We start from the raw sequence: 15931 nt of genomic DNA on the forward strand, positions 1-15931 counted from the left end.
CGACCGGCCGGCGTGCTGCGGCACAGAGAAGAATAACAAGAAACACCCAAATCACTTCAAGGTAGACTTTGAAAATTATAGATTTTTCTGGATTTCTCTAGGTTCCCATCATCAGATCTTAATGATTACATGATCATTCGGGAAGTCTACTCTTTCGAACAAAAAAAAGAAAAAATAATTATCGGAATTGGTTCAAACCATATACTTAGTATTATTGTAGATATTATTGACTCCATGGTTCAAGCATTCTCCAAAAATTTGTGAACATATATATCATAGATAAAAAATTGTGGTCGAATTGATAACTTCCTCTTTTGAAGTCGGTTAAAAAGCGTGATTTTGGTACCTTCATTAATACCTCCTTAACATTCTATTATTCAAAAATATTTTCACTTTCTATATAAACGAAGAAGCGGGTAAAATCTAACGTTATGCCAAAGTAACTAAGTCTAATATAGATGGTCGCTTCCAAAAATTTTTTAACATTTTATGACTTGGGAGACCTTTAATCCATCTTCCATAGAGAACAACTTGGTACCATAGGTAATACAAATAATTTATGACTTTTCACTCTCAAATCTATGTTTAATGTCTATGCTTTTCAAAAGCTGTATGGGCTTAGATCCCCTTGCCTTTCCTAATAAGGAAAAACTACCAAAAAAAATAATCTATGGTAGTTATCATAGATTATATATACTGGAAATTGATCCCATTTTCTATTACCAAATAATTTGCAATATTGCATAGTGCATTGTTTTTACAAAATGCTTACCAAAAATATTACTAACTTATTCATTCGAAATTGTACATTAAAAAAAAATTATGGGTTTTTGAGAAATTTCTCTCTAACTGCGTCGAAAAACGACATTGTGAAAATCCAGAGTACTGATGACTTCAAAGAAAAAGTAATTAATAGTAAAGTTCCCGTCGTTGTCGATTTCTTTGCAACGTAAGTTTTAATTGGCTATCGTTTTTTATGTGTACCTCGTAAATAGGTACAGTAAACGTGGGATAAGTAGTCATTAATTGTCTGCAAATTAATATCAATGAAATGACCTAATGTCAATTAATGTTGTATGCTAATTATGGTTAAAAATATACCCTCAATAAACATGTACAAAAGAAATATGGTAAAATAATGGTTGGTGTGTATATTCAGTAGGCTTAACTCAGAAAGCTTGAGCTTATAGACTTTACAATAGCAATGTCTTCATCTCAAAACTTGAGGTCAAAGTTATATTGCTTAAAAGTTGAAACCCTGTCAATTAGAACACATAAGTACTTTGCGGCAGAAAGAGGTACCCAACTAAAAGGGTTTAAGATATCTCCTACTCCAGCTCACTATGATCATTATGCTGGTAGAATACTCCAACTGTTTCAGTTTTACAATTTTTGCCTTTTACAGTACCCAAGGGAAGAAATGCAGTGGTTCTATTAGTAGGCTGACACTACAGTTGTGTAATAATAAATATCTATGTTTACATTTGTCATAAATCTATCAGTAAAAATTTAAAAAAATGCACATTGTTGTTACTTATTGATAATTTGTTGATTAAGTACTACTAACCACAAAGGAACTTGTATCTGTTATGATATTAACTAAAAGATATACATATACAGATATATAACTCTTGTGTTTTTAGTCATTACTTACTACCATTTCAGTATTTGTATTTTAAATGTGATAACCTAATTTCCAAAATACTCTCCTGATTTTCTAATCTTAAGGAGGGTTGGTGTCAGAAACATATTAAAACAACATCAAAATTCTGGTTTTCTTTTATTACATTTATCTTATCTATATCTATGTACTCTGATATGAATGTTAAGTTTTTTTTTAAATACCTTGTGGTTTTCTAAATACTGTATAAGAGAACAAGTATATGGGTTTAGAATAATTGTGTTATGACATCACATTTTCTGTATAGTATACCTCCTTTGATACCCTCCTTTGTATGTTGAGACCATCCACATATGCATAGCCTTATCTTGGATAATGTAATTGCTACTTATATGCAAGTTGTGCCTACTGCACTTAATAAGGTAATCCCAAAATATGTGTAATATTTTTACAGGTGGTGCAACCCATGTAGACTACTTACTCCTCGCCTTGAGTCTATAATAGCAGAAAGTAAAGGCAAGGTGGTTTTGGCAAAAGTAGACATTGATGAACAAACTGATTTAGCATTAGATTATGAAGTAAGCTCTGTACCAGTCTTAGTAGCGATAAAGAATGGGAAAGTACAAAACCGTTTAGTTGGACTGCAAGATACTGATAAACTACGCAAGTGGATTGAACAGTTTGCTTCTGAAGAAACTAAAGCAGAAATAAAAGCTTAATTTAATAAAATGAAATGATATATTTTTCTTTGTTACCAATGTAGATTCTTAATTTAATAAATGTTTTATTCAAAAAATTAATTTATTCTTCAAGACATTGTATTAAATCTCGAGCTCTCTTATATGTAACTTCATCAGGTTTGTTAGTCTCTTCTGTTGTATTCTCTTCACTGTTTTCTTCATCTATTTCTTGTGTATTACTTTGACCATGTTTTTCTGTCCATTCATCCATTTGTTTAATGACTTTTTTTGCATCTTCAAGCAATAATGTGCGTACATTCCCTTTTGCAGATTCAAAATACTCAATTAGGGTCTGCCAAGATTCATCAGGTACTAAATTAGTGGAAAACTTATTTTTAAGTAGCCATAACTGTTTAACTTTCATGAACTTCCAGTTTTGTTTGTCATGTTTCCACTGAGAAAGATAGCTGAGACACTGAGATTTGAGTTGATTTTTTGAAAGTTCTGCAGCTTGGGCTTGACGTTTAAGATAGTTTTCTCTCTTTGTTTGTCGTATCGACTTTTTACCTTTTTTATCAGTTGTTTCGGTAATAACGGGCTTTTTCTTTTTCTTTTTACGCGGTGTTTCTTCTGCATCGGAGTCATCAACGTGTTGTCGCTTAACTGCCGCAGGTTTCGATTCAATTTCATCGTCCTCCTCGTTTCCTTCTGCTTCCTGTTTGCGATCGTTTAGTACTTCGGAAGATACTGATAGATTCAGCTTTGTCTTATTTTTTTTATTGTTATGTTTGTTTTTTTTTCCTTTCCTTTTAACCATAGCGGCTTATTTATATACTTTATACAAAATACCCTGTAAGGGTAGCTTTAGTAAAAGTTCAATTATAGTTTATTAAAATTTAATTATATTGTTACTTCTTTTACATAAATCACATAACATAACTTAATTGATATTGGTTGAATAAAAATTTTTACTACAACTGAAAGAGCGTGTAACAATTGTAGGTTATTTTAGGGATGATTTTTTTTTAAGAGATTTTATGACCTGGTAACTAATACCTTTAAGTCATGTTTTATTTTACTTTATATTCTTAATTTTATGAAAAATGATAATATGGAGTGAAATGAAATGAAGATGATTAATTTGAGACATTAATCAACTGGGATGAAATTTAATGAAATGAAATGATATGGGATGAAATATAATCGCAGTAAAATGGTGGTCATTTACTGAGATTTTTTCAGTGGACTTTTTGGAGGAACCTGAGAAGTTACGTCCAGCAGCTTTGTTTCATTTTCCCACATTTGTGCACTTTCACAGATATTAAGCAATTAATAAACCACCATTATTACACATTTAAACCTGAAGAAACACTAAATAGACAAAATAAAACAAATCACACAACTTCACTTCTTGCGTTCCCGCCAAAAAGTCCTTTTAGGGATGATGCTCTGACTGAGCATAGACAATACACTTAGTAATCTTAATATTTGGCTCTAAGTTCGGTTAGGACGAATGGATTTTTCATCGATGTTAAAATATGAATCGATTCACTGAATCAATATTAGACGAAAAAATATAGACTGTTAAAGTAGGTAGTTTTCCAATTCCAGCACAAGAGCGCATTATGCGGCATAATGCTCAACATTGAATGTTCCAAGTACAGCAACGCTTCGCACAATCGAGCACTCTCAAAAGTACTGCTCTCGCGTGATACTCGCAATCGATACCGACTCAGTGACAGAAAATTGACAAGGGTTTTTTCTTTAAGTTGGCATTGATCGAAATTTTGTTTATATTATCGTTAGTAATATTATTGAATGTTGAAAAAAATTGTAAGGCTTTCGTTTCGTCGTAGTTTTTTAGAAATAATCAATGTTAATTAAAACTGTGCTAACTTAGCGCACTCTGCTTATGCATTTGAAAACTAATTCACGTTCCAATTATGCTTCAGCATAATTCGGCATTATGCGTCACTGAGTCGCATTATGCTCTGTAATTGGAAAACTACCGTAATCAGCACGAGTCGTGAGCTCAAAAGACTGGAGGGCCGTCTGCGCATCGTACACTTAGGGTACACAAATGGTTACCGGCTCATGCGGCTCTTCGAAGCCTGCCTCGAGTCGTGACAGCTTGCGAAGCAGTGGAAGACGGGCAGAACAACTGCTGAGGAAGGAGGGACTCAACTGCGGGGTACCATCCCATCGTGTTGCTGGACGAAGTGGGAAAACAGCTCGAGCGGGTGGTGGGCCCATATCATCCAGCACCTCACGGGGGTGGGTCCCGATCTGTTAGCTAAGCTGTTCGGATTCCGGGAGGACCGCTCGATCATCGACGCGGTGATGGCCGGCTGTCGGCCGGGGCGGGGTAGCACCGGCGGTGTCCCTAGACATCGCCAACGCGTTCAACTCTCAGCCCCAGTCTGTGAACGCGGAGGCGTTAGAGTATCGCGGCGTCCCTACGTATCTCCGTCGGCTGACCGGGTCGTGTTGAGTGATGCACTGGTGTTCGAATCTCAGGCGGGTTCCAATTTTTCGAATGAAATACGTACTCAACAAATGTTCACGATTCAATACTCAACACCAGCCAGATGGTCAGATCTAGCAAGAGAAGCACTTGGTAGTAGTCTGTACCATGCAGTCCATGCCACCCATGATCGAGCACAGTGGAAGAACGTCACATGTAGGCGCGATCCTCAGTAGTGAGGGAACGATATAGAAGAAGAAGAAGAAGGAATAACATCGTGTAATAAAAATGAAACCCGCAAAATTATAATTTGTGTAATTACTGGTGGTAGGACTTCTTGTGAATCCGTGTGGATGGGTACCACCGCCCTGCCTATTTCTGCCGTGATGCAGTAATGCGTTTCGGTTTAAAGGGTGGGGCAGCCGTTGTAACTATATTTGAGACCTTAGAACTTATATCTTAAGGTGGGCGGCGCATTTACGCTGAAGATCTCTATGAAGCACTTAACACCAGATGGGCTGTGAGCCACCCATCTAAGCAATAAAAAAAACCTCGAAGACAGGTCAGTCGTGTGAACTGGGCACGGTGGGACTCGGCTTCCCCGTCGAGCGCGTTGTTCCAGAGTCAGTCCTTTGCCTTCTCTACGGATTCGGGGCACCTCTCGCGCTCCTCTGCCGGGTCTGAGCGATGTTTGTTACACGGACGGCTTTGGTCGTGGCCCGGGGGAAGGATTTACGCAAGTCCACCCGTCTTTCCTGCGCGGAGTGACTTTCGTCATCGGCAGGATCCGAAGGCTAGGTTTGGAGGTGGCGTTCGATAAATCCTAGGCCCTGTTGTTTCACGGGGCCTGGTGAACGCCACCTCTGGGGGCCCAGCTCGTGTTCGGAGGTGTCTGCGGTGTCCCAGTGGGGTATCCCGGAAAACCAGCGGCATCGTCCGGGCGGGCTGGTGGGGCCGCCGTACCGTGGAAACTGGAGTCGTTGGTCGTCGACTATTGTCTCGACGACCCATCGGCCGGGCGTGGTGCTGCGAGTCTAGTTGCAATGTTGATCGCGGGAACTTTCTTACTCTGACCCGGCTCTGACTCCGGCAGGAGATCGGACTTCGGGTGTAAGAGAGCAGAGGAGTCACTTAGTGCGGTAAAAATGTCCTTGGGCCCGCGGTCTGCTCCCAACGTCTGTAGATTTGATTGTGATTTAAAAATATATCAGTAATTTTATAAAAAAATTGCCCGGGATTTCGCTCATATAGTCAGAAGTAACCGTCCGCTAACCGCTTACCATTTAATACTATTAATTTAATTAAATAAATTTAATACCGTATTAAGCGGTAGGCAGCGGCTTGGCTCTGCCCCTGGCATTGATGATGTTCATGAGCGATGGTAAAAACTCACCATCAGGTGGGCCATATGCTCGTCTGCCTACACGGGCAATAAAAAACAATAATAATATTAATCTCCACAAGCCTCGTTTGAAGGAGGATATGTCATAGCGCTCGGAAAACACCGTGGAAGGGAGCTCATTTTAAAGCCAGATGGTACGTGGCAAAAAAGGAAACGCCCTGCGGAATACTGCGGATGAACGCAGTGGCTCCAGTTTGTATGGATAAACTCTATTACTATGGATTCACTAAAACTGTCATTAGAGGTCTGCACCTCTAGGACTAGAAGCAGGCATAAGGACCCTAGTAACCGTATTAGTCAAACTTGTGAAACTAAAAAGACCTCCGAAACATCAGGAATCCTTACCCTAATACCGGTCACTCACATTCGCACGAATACGCAAACCCGCAAGTGTAGGACGACATTTGCAAATGATTATGCAAAGTTTTCGCTACATTCGTGGTTTTCCAAGCTGTGTCGGTTTTTTAACAGACATCAAATTGCGCGAACCGCGATCCTTCGCGTAGTCTCCCACACATTCGTGTGACCAGTTGCGCCCAGGATTGTGAAGGCAACGGACGTTTCGCTATTTTCATAGATCGTGCCGTCTACTGTGTAGCGTATCTTCATCAAAAGAAATCTCATAAAAACAGCATGGCTGTTAATGATGTCTGGGAAAGAATTCAAAACTCTTTTTCTCTTCAATGTTCTATTGACGAATTGAAAAGGAGGAGAAATTCGTGAGACATTCGTAAACAAGTGTAGGAGGAAGCGCAAACGGGTTGGCAAATTGAGTACCGAACCCATTTGCACAGCCGCTAATTTTCCGAATGAATGTTTGACAGCCTTTCACATGCGCGCAATCATTCGTACAATGTACGAATATTTGCGCGCATGTGAGTGACCGGCATTAGAGATTCGTACTTCGGAATCCATCCATGGAGTTTTTTACGGACATTAGTTACTTGGTTTTTTAGCCAACATTCGGTTTGGTAAGAAATCTGATGTGATTGAGAGAGATCAAGGTAATTTATCAGAAAACCCAAAAATAAATTTTTGGGATTTGCAATGAATACATTTTTGTTCGTGCGTTAAGGCCAATATATTTATTTCTTTCCTTCTTAAATCCAATGAAAATAAAAGTCTACATGTTTAAGTAATATTTGCATAACTTAATGATTCGCAAGTTTAAAGCATTTGAGAATTGTAGTAGTTATAAGGTATTTTAAAAGGGAAGCAAGCCCACATTTATAGATCACCATTTACTACCATCACTACTATACCATTCAACATGTTAGAGTGCATCTAAAGTAGACCAGGTAATAAAAACCAGAAAATCGAGTAATTTTGTAACTCTTGTAAGTTTAATTTTCACTGCTGGTAACAGTGGTAACCTAAAATACAACTATCGCAATTTTTTGGCACGTCACAGCCGCGTCATCATGTCTCCGTGTCTCATTTTATCATTTAGTGTTTAATTTGTTGGCTGTTATCATACCATATCGACACATTTGTATGTGAACAATAAAAAAGTTGTAGTCTTAGTACTAAATAGGGAAAATGGAGATCCTGAAACAAGTGGCTAACGCACAGGTCGTGTTCACTGCTGCGGTGGTATCCGTTGTTTTAGTTTGTGCGGCGTTGGTATTTGTTTTTGGGTTCCGTTCTGCTGAACCGCCGCAATTCGACAAGTTGCCGCTAGTATTGGACGACAAGAAATCTGCCAAAGCCAAGAATAAAAAAAAGGAGAAGGTATTGTTTGATGGTCACTGATTCATGTCAATAACAGCTCATTTTATTTTTAACCCGTAACCATATGCTTCATTATCATGAGGACGTTGTCTGTCATTTAGTTTTTTTGTTCTCAGTGCGTATTTTGTAAATTCCATTTAAAGTTGTGATGTATATAATAAGCTAGTCCAGCCTTGACCTTGACTAATTAGTTGTAGTGATATGAGTATAAGTATATGGATTATTGTTTAAATATTACAGAAGTCTTCACCCAACCGATCTACATCTGATGATGTGAAGACCAAGGCTGATTCCTCCAAGAAATCTCCATCTAAGGAGAAAAAGGAGGAAAAAGTAAAGGAAGCTGACAAGCCTAAGCCTAAGGAAAAATCTGTTGAACCCAAGTTAGCTAAAAAAGAAGCAGTTATTGAAAAGAAAAATAGAAAGAATAAGGCTGGTGCAGAAGTTGAAAAACCTGCTGACTTTGATGATGGTAATTGGGAAGAGGTACCTAAAAAGAATGATAAGAAAGGAGAAAAAAAGAAAGTAAAGGCTCCAGAGGAAAAACAGAAGGAAAAAGAAAAGAAAAAAGAAAGTCCCATCAAGAAGGTTAAAAAAGCAAAGGATACAGATGTTGAAGCTGCTAGACCTAATGAAGATTCAAGTGAGAAAGTTAAAATTGTTAGTGTGAAAGGCCCTAACTTAGATGCGAATGTAACAAAAGCACTTCAAGAACAAGTGAAAGAATTTGAACGTGCAATGAAAGAGGTAGGAACATTGGAAAATTTGAATTGAGTTCTTTGGATTCTTATTGATTATCTTCAAAAACTCTAATTTTGTAGTATATATGAGTCGACTATTATCAAAGCCGGCAATGTGACTTTTGGACAATTATTGGCAAATCAGAAAAACGAATTATTGACTTTGTATTCCATTGGCAGTCACAAAACTCTTCTGAATGACATCTTAGATAAATAACAGGTTAAGTATTAACCTTTATTTAATGCAGGTTTTGAACCGTATTCTTTGAAGGAGACGATTATATTCAAATCAATCTGTATTGACATATCAATAACATTTTTTTGTCCAAATGCACAGATTGCCACCTTTGATAATAGACGACTCATATGTGTTATACTTTATCCAAATGTACAAATAAAATTTAATATATTTTGATTATCACAGTAGATCTGTAAAATGCTCCCAATGATTATACATTCAATGTCATTATCCCACATAATTGTGAAAATAAATTACATTATAAAATTGATTAAAAAATAGGCTCAACGCCGAGACCAGGGAATTGTGAATGATGAAGGATCCAATGAAATTGAGGAGCTGACTGACGTTAAAGATCTCAGAAGCAATAAAAAAAAGGAAAATAAAGAGAAACAAATAAAGAAAAAGGCTGGTGAGGTATGGATTTTGGTTGTAATTCTTTATACATAAATATCAACAAATAAGAATGAAATATTTGGTCTGGTTAATTTAGTTATTTTAATTTTAATTCAGATCAAAGCAGATTCTGTAGAGAAGGAAAACTTGGAGCCTGAGAAACAGGAGGAAAATCAGAATGCACCAGCTTTTGATGAGCTTGGTGGTAAGTATTTCTTAAATTATTTGTAACATATCCTATTTTAACTGATTTTCAAATACCAATAAACCACTCGAACCATTTAACTATTAGTGTGTATTCTCCTACAAAAAAGAAGACAAAGTTTTACTAAATGTTTGACGTTAGAAAACAGTTCCAAAAAATGTTTTTCTAAATTTATCATACCAAAGATTCTGTTCCAATAGATACCTTCTATTATTTGTGTTTTCTGCAATCAGCATGATGTCTTATAAATAAGTTGATGTGCTTTGAGATGTGGCATTTTTTTACAGATACCTGGACAGAATCAAAAACATCCAAAAAAGGAAAAAAGAAAGCTCGCAAAGACCAGTGAAATGTGAGTTGTTTGAAGGAGTGCAGCCCAAACAGCTGCATCACATTGCTAGCTCAATGCCACTCACACACCTGATAAAATTATGATCTTTTTTATTATTCCATAAAAAGATTAAAGTTTTGAAATACAAGAATGAATGATGATGGTCTATTAGATGTTAAGTTATGATCTTTGTCAATTTATTTTTAATGACGGAAGAAGTGTTATTATTTAAATTAAGGGTTGTAGTTTTACAGGGTGTGAAATTTATTTATAAATAATATTTTATTATCTTAAATTTTTACATATATGGTAAAGTTCGTCCATGTTTTAAGTTTCATATTTTATTTTACCATTAGTTTGTTGACTTGTTTTCATAATAATTTAGCTATTGTTTTTTTTTCTTTCTATTGTGCATAATATAATTTTGTATGGGTCATAAATGCTGTTTTGCATAACTTAAAAAGTTGAATATTGGGAATCTGCAATATGTTGTGTTGTCATTTAAAATATTAGATTGTTCTGAATCTTAATAATACTGAAATCGATACTGTTTTCCTTTTTACATAAATGTTTTGAGGAACATAAATCCATAACGTTTACATAGTAAATTTTCTGGTGCTTGTAGAGATAAGTGGATGTCCTCTTTAATATCAATATTCTCATTATGACTAATCTTATTAAAAATTAAGTTACTGCTGCCAAACCTTAGTTTCATAAAGTAAATCTTTTACTTTCACCTTACTCTAAGTAGCGAGCATACAATAAAATAAATGTTACTTAGAAAAGCGGAATGCCATTCCAGTAAATAACTTGTACCTCTGTAGAAAATTATTTCCTACCTGTTTTATTAGTATGAAAAGTGGGAGATTATTTATTATATTTTTGTGATTTCCATGACAAATATAAAAATTGTGATGAGACCTGATTTGGACCAAATGAATGTGGTTACGTCAACACTAACAATCTTTTTAAAACTAGGGATCATTTAATTTTCATCATTAATTGAAATAGCCAGTAGCATTTCTTGCAAAAGATTAAAAATTGTTCATTTTCCGTCCGAAAGCATCATGTAGACTTCTATTTATTACAGAATGATATTAGAAAATAATAATCTAGGGTCTTGTTTTTATCTTACAAAAAAGTAAAGAAAGTGCATAATCAATAGGTATATCATTATTAGAGAAATAAATTTCAACGAATTTAAACTGCTAAATTAGATTTTTATTGCAGATTCCTATTTTGTGACATAGGTTTAAGCATCAAATGTAGCATTAAGTAGTGAGAAAAACATTCTAAATAATGCATAAATGAAGTAGGTAATTAATAATATTATATGACTATGAATATTATGTATGTTGGAGTTCAATGTTGTAATTTTACTACTTTTACCTGTAACTAAAGCTGACTGCTATAGATACATAGAGAATAAACATATTTTTACTACTTATCTTATTCAAATAAACATATTTTTATGGCTTTAATTGTTGAATTGCACTGACATCTAAGTGGAGCCAGAAACAATGTAAATTAAAATTTTATTCCAGTCATTTAGTCTGTAACCATATCTAATTTTGATTAAAAATACCTCAAGATCTTTATCTTAAAAAAATATCATTGTCGTACAGAATTAAGCAGATATTGCTTTGTTTGTCTACAATTGGATGCCTTAAATCACAAGTGTAGCTATAGAATAGGAGTTTCTTGATAGTTAAATTCTACTATTAAGTTAATAACGCTACATCTAACATACATACCTTGATTTAAAAAAATATTCGACGGTTTCTAGTGCCCAGTTTCCATATTGTAAATTCAGTCTAGTGAGAGCAAATTGTAAATATATTTATATTTTTGAGTATAAAGAATAAAACTATTCAAGTTACAAGTCTTATATTTCGGTACTAAATGCAAACATTTTGATATGAATCCTTACAGACGAACTTAATGTATTTAGATTACAAAGATATTATTGCTTAATGTACATTAAGTAATTACAATAATGAATGGTTGAGTGTGCTTAGTGCGAGTTTCTTAACGTTCTCGATAGCGTAAAAGTTAACCCAATTTTGTATGCAGTTGGAACAGCGCCCCTAGCGGCAAACGTAGGCAAACGATCGCATTCCATACAAATATGAGCTAACTTTTACGCTATCGAGAACTCAAAAACTCGCACTAAGTACACTGGTCGGCCTAGTATGCACTAAGTCCTGTGGATGTAACGAAATTGCGAAACTCTTAAAATTGTTGTTGTTATAGGCTCGAAAATTGTATAACATGAATATTTTTTTAAAAATAAATGAGTGATATTGATCTATCTGTTTATCTGACGTGACATGAGAGTTTTTAGGTAATCGATTTTAACAACAATTTAAAAACCGTTGGCGTTTTTATCTTTCTTATTTCAACTTTTTCCTTTAAGCAGTAGTTTTAGATCGACGTATGTCAATCTAATTGTTGACAACCATATACTCCGCCTGTTAGCTAGCGTTCCAGTTTTCCCACATTTTGTCTTCTTACTGGTTTGATTATAAATTAATCGAGTATTGATTATTATCGAAATACTAAACTAGTAGTAATGTCATGTTTCTATGTTATACTCACAAGGTTAGCGGAATCAATTCGTTTTTTCCCCGACCTAAGCAGTGTGCTTAGTGCGAGCTTTTTAACGTTCTCGATAGCGTAAAAGTTAACACAATGTAGTACCTATGCACTAAGCACACTGATGTTTACACTCTAGAGAGACCATATCAGTGTCACCGGCCTAAATTCGGGTAAAATATACGTTATGGGGATTGTTTTCACAGCCACTAAGGATTTGGTTCGTAAAAATTAAAATACAAAAAACACGTTTCATATATTTTTTATTTGATTGTAAAAAAAATTAAGAATGTGAAAGAGTATAAAAATTGAGATTCTTATAAGTATCATAATTAATAAAGTAGTTTATTTACGTACCTAGCTATAATAAATTACTTGACTAGTAGTAGGTAAGCGAAGTACAACAATTGAAAAATGAGTAGGTTGATCAGTTATAAATAATTTTATCTCTAAAAGCTGATATGAGAAGTTTTGTTTTAAACGTATTGTTTTAAAGCAGCATATGCGGATTTAAGATTGATCAAATATCATGCTTAGATTGAATATATATTAGAGCACGTTAAAGTTCAGAATCGCTTCTAGCTCCAGATTTGTTTACGAGTTTAGATTTCGTCAGTACCGGTGCGGCACTTTTGCTTCGAGGCTTACGTTTCGCGCGGCGTCGTAACCGGCGCAGCTTACCCGCGCCCTGTGTTGGTGCGACCTGTACTCTTGATGTTTTCGTTTCAACTTCCACTTTTAAACGTGCAAACATATCGTAGTTGGTTATAGCGCACATTTTCCCTAAAAAAATATATACATATATCAAAAATCGGGTATTAAAAGGATTAGTAATATGATTTCTACAATATCAATGCGAGCAAGTGGTTGGGACGCTAGACGAAGTCGCAATTATATTGTATAACGGTTGTTCCACAATTTAAATTAGAAAACATTACCATTTTTTCCTACCTATCCATTTGTTTTTTTTTTATTGCTTAGATGGGTGGACGAGCTCACAGCCCACCTGGTGTTAAGTGGTTACTGGAGCCCATAGACATCTACAACGTAAATGCGTCACCTATATAATATATAAGTTCTAAGATTTCAACGACTGCCCTACCTTTCAGACCGAAACAAAGATTACTGCTTCACGGCAGAAATAGGCAGGGTGGTGGTACCTACCCGCGCGGACTCACAAGAGGTCCTACCACCAGTAAAGAAGCCTTGAGCGTTGAGAAGCTATATCAGTGCTACCCTAGCGTGTAGGTGAGCTGGGGCTCAAATCAGAGGTGTTGCTAACATTGGCCTTAGCAATAGGAGTGCTTCGCAGAATCTACCACAGGATCGGAAACGTGACCCACTGAGAAAATCCGGCGAGAAACTCAGTGGGCTGTGTCTATGGATTAATTTAATAGCCGAGCCCTTCGTCGCAAGCGACGGGTTCGGTAAGGGCGGTGGCCGGTGCTTAAAAGCACCGTTAATGGATCGTCACTACTTATTTCCGGCAGAAATAGGGCAATATATTAGTTTCTAAAATTGAAATTCACGTTGTGTATATAGGATCCGGTAACGACTTATTTAGGTGAGCCTAGTTATGGATTTACGTCTAGGCCCGTGAGGCCTGGGCCTAGGGCGGCATATTTTGAGGGGTGCCAAAATTTTATAGACGGAAAAAGTAAAGACAGTCAGTCTCCTTTGAAAATGCGTGAAAATGAATTTTTATAAATTTTTTTTATATAAAAAGTAAAAATATTGAATTAATATGTATTAATGAAATGCATTCTAATATAAAGGGCGGCGTGATAAACAGGGCCTAGGGCGGCATCAAGCCTAAATCCATCACTAGTTCGTCGGTTCGTCCATCTATTTGTTAAATAACGGCTAATTTTAAGCTATTAACTAATTATTAAGAAAAGTGTTGTCATACAAATAAAACTAATAAAATAAAAAGGATGATCGCACAAGTTTGATATTACAACATATTTGACAACAAACTTGATGTTGACAGCTAGTGAAGAAAGCCTCACCGTTGCAATACTCTTCACCACATTCAGGACAGGACGGGATTCTGGTTTCAGTCACTCCAGAACGATTTTTTGTTTTTCTGATCATAGTGTTTTTAGCATACTCTCTTTTATCTCTTGTTTTTGTCCTTAATTCAGACTTGCCTAATTCAATCAGTCTAAAATAATAGAATTATTTTCAAATTTTTATTAAACAACAGTATATAGGCAGTTAGGTACATTTACCTATGTAACATTACATGTATATGAAATGTAATGACAATACTAATAAACGAAATAGCGGAATTACATGCTCACGAACGACTTCCAGGATGTTAGGAATAATAACATTTACTTGATAAAAATCGAGAATTACTGGTGGTAGGGCGATTTGTACGCCCGCATGATTTGGGGCCATGTCTATCATTAATGTCTGCCATAAAGTAGCCATGCCTTCTCTTTGAAGGGTTGGAAATCTGTAATATAATTGAACACACGAGTGTATGAAGGGTTAAGAACAATTTTTAAGATTTTTGAGTTTTTACAGTGATTGAAGGTGTTATGTGCCTATAAACTGTATTAGACCTCAAAACTCTGGGTTTAAAGGCTATTTTTAGAAATTGCATGTGATAAGGGAGTTTTGTACGAAGAAAAAGTACAAGTAACAAAAGTTTGTTGCCCGTTTTCTGAAAATTAACAAATTGTATCATGTCCCATCCACTCATGTCTTCAATTAAGTTCAGATTTCGACCTCGTGGCTGATGGCAGTTGGGAGACATTCAGGTTGTGATGTCTAAGGGCTTTGTTAACTGCTAAGCAGCACGTCGGCTTTGCACTCGTCCATCCATCTAGTGAACAAAAACCCACCTATTAAAATACTCTTCATCTAATTTAGATTTAGGTCTTGTAGAGGTTAACATTCTCCATTCAATTGGCACAGCACACAGCTCCTCAAATTTCAATCCCTTCATTTCTACCGGTATGGGATCCATAAATGTGAAATGTTTTTCTTCATAACCTCTTGTTCCTAATTTTTCGTACGCCCTTATTTCTTTTCTTGGCGTTTTCGTTTTTTGATCCTCAACTTTATCTTTAATTTTTATGTCCTCAGCTTTTACCTATTTATTTCACAACACACTTTATCAAATTACTTATATAAAATGTTTTACTAAGCCTAATTGTTAGTGGATAATATATCAATATAGAATACCTTTTCTGGTCTAGTTTTGAAATCCGGAACTTTATCAAGAACGGCTCTGTATTCTTCAGCTGTATTTATGACAGTTTTCGACAAGTCCAGCATCGGTGCTTCATCCTTCTTCTTATCAAACAAATCGTCTATTAATTTTGACATCATGTATACTCGTAATTATCTTAAACTTACTTTTAAAACAAGTTTTTGTTTTTAATATTAGGAAAGAAAACAATCACTCCAAACGCTAATATTTCATTATTGATCCAACATTCCAGTTTGTTTCTTAGAAACGGTTGAATCGATAGCGATATAAATAAAGATATATATTTATGATTGCATGGAATGCAT

At 35.6% G+C, this 15931-nt stretch overlaps 3 protein-coding genes and 1 further gene across 4 annotated transcripts; 2 read left to right on the forward strand and 2 right to left on the reverse strand.

The window, feature by feature from the left end:
• The first annotated feature begins 696 nt into the window (after positions 1-696).
• LOC692981 (mitochondrial thioredoxin 2) lies at positions 697-2842 on the forward strand. The gene is given in 2 exon segments (NM_001046818.1): positions 697-949; positions 2076-2842. Coding segments are annotated over 2 exon segments (450 nt in total). The 5' UTR covers positions 697-764; the 3' UTR covers positions 2341-2842.
• LOC100216501 (uncharacterized) lies at positions 2341-3288 on the reverse strand. The gene is given in 1 exon segment (NM_001142754.1): positions 2341-3288. A coding segment is annotated over 1 exon segment (696 nt). The 5' UTR covers positions 3119-3288; the 3' UTR covers positions 2341-2422.
• Positions 3289-8238: 4950 nt separating this feature from the next.
• LOC100301978 (putative cold-induced protein) lies at positions 8239-9244 on the forward strand (the record flags this gene model as incomplete). The annotated part of the gene is given in 2 exon segments (NM_001161343.1): positions 8239-8645; positions 9159-9244. The product of NM_001161343.1 is annotated as a putative cold-induced protein (mRNA).
• Positions 9245-11566: 2322 nt separating this feature from the next.
• Positions 11567-15848, reverse strand: LOC101745784 (uncharacterized). The gene is made up of 4 exons (XM_038013866.2): positions 15599-15848; positions 15256-15506; positions 14413-14567; positions 11567-13186 (listed from the first exon to the last, which is right to left on the reverse strand). Exons 1-4 carry the CDS (start codon positions 15743-15745, stop codon positions 12963-12965), a joined length of 777 nt encoding a protein of 258 aa, XP_037869794.1. The 5' UTR covers positions 15746-15848; the 3' UTR covers positions 11567-12962.
• Positions 15849-15931: the final 83 nt, after the last annotated feature.

The sequence above is a fragment of the Bombyx mori genome, chromosome 11 (assembly GCF_030269925.1).
Source record: "Bombyx mori chromosome 11, ASM3026992v2".
In the NCBI taxonomy this organism is placed as follows: Eukaryota; Metazoa; Arthropoda; class Insecta; order Lepidoptera; family Bombycidae; genus Bombyx; species Bombyx mori.

What these genes read in the sequence shown, in the direction of transcription:
- LOC101745784 (XM_038013866.2), bottom strand. Translation starts at nt 15,745, where the DNA reads ATGATGTCAAAATTAATAGACGATTTGTTTGATAAGAAGAAGGATGAA. An exon ending in TCAAAACTAGACCAGAAAAG is followed by an intron (nt 15,507 to 15,598) that starts GTATTCTATATT and finishes TGAAATAAATAG; the next exon opens with GTAAAAGCTGAGGACATAAA. An exon ending in GATGAAGAGTATTTTAATAG is followed by an intron (nt 14,568 to 15,255) that starts GTGGGTTTTTGT and finishes CTATTATTTTAG; the next exon opens with ACTGATTGAATTAGGCAAGT.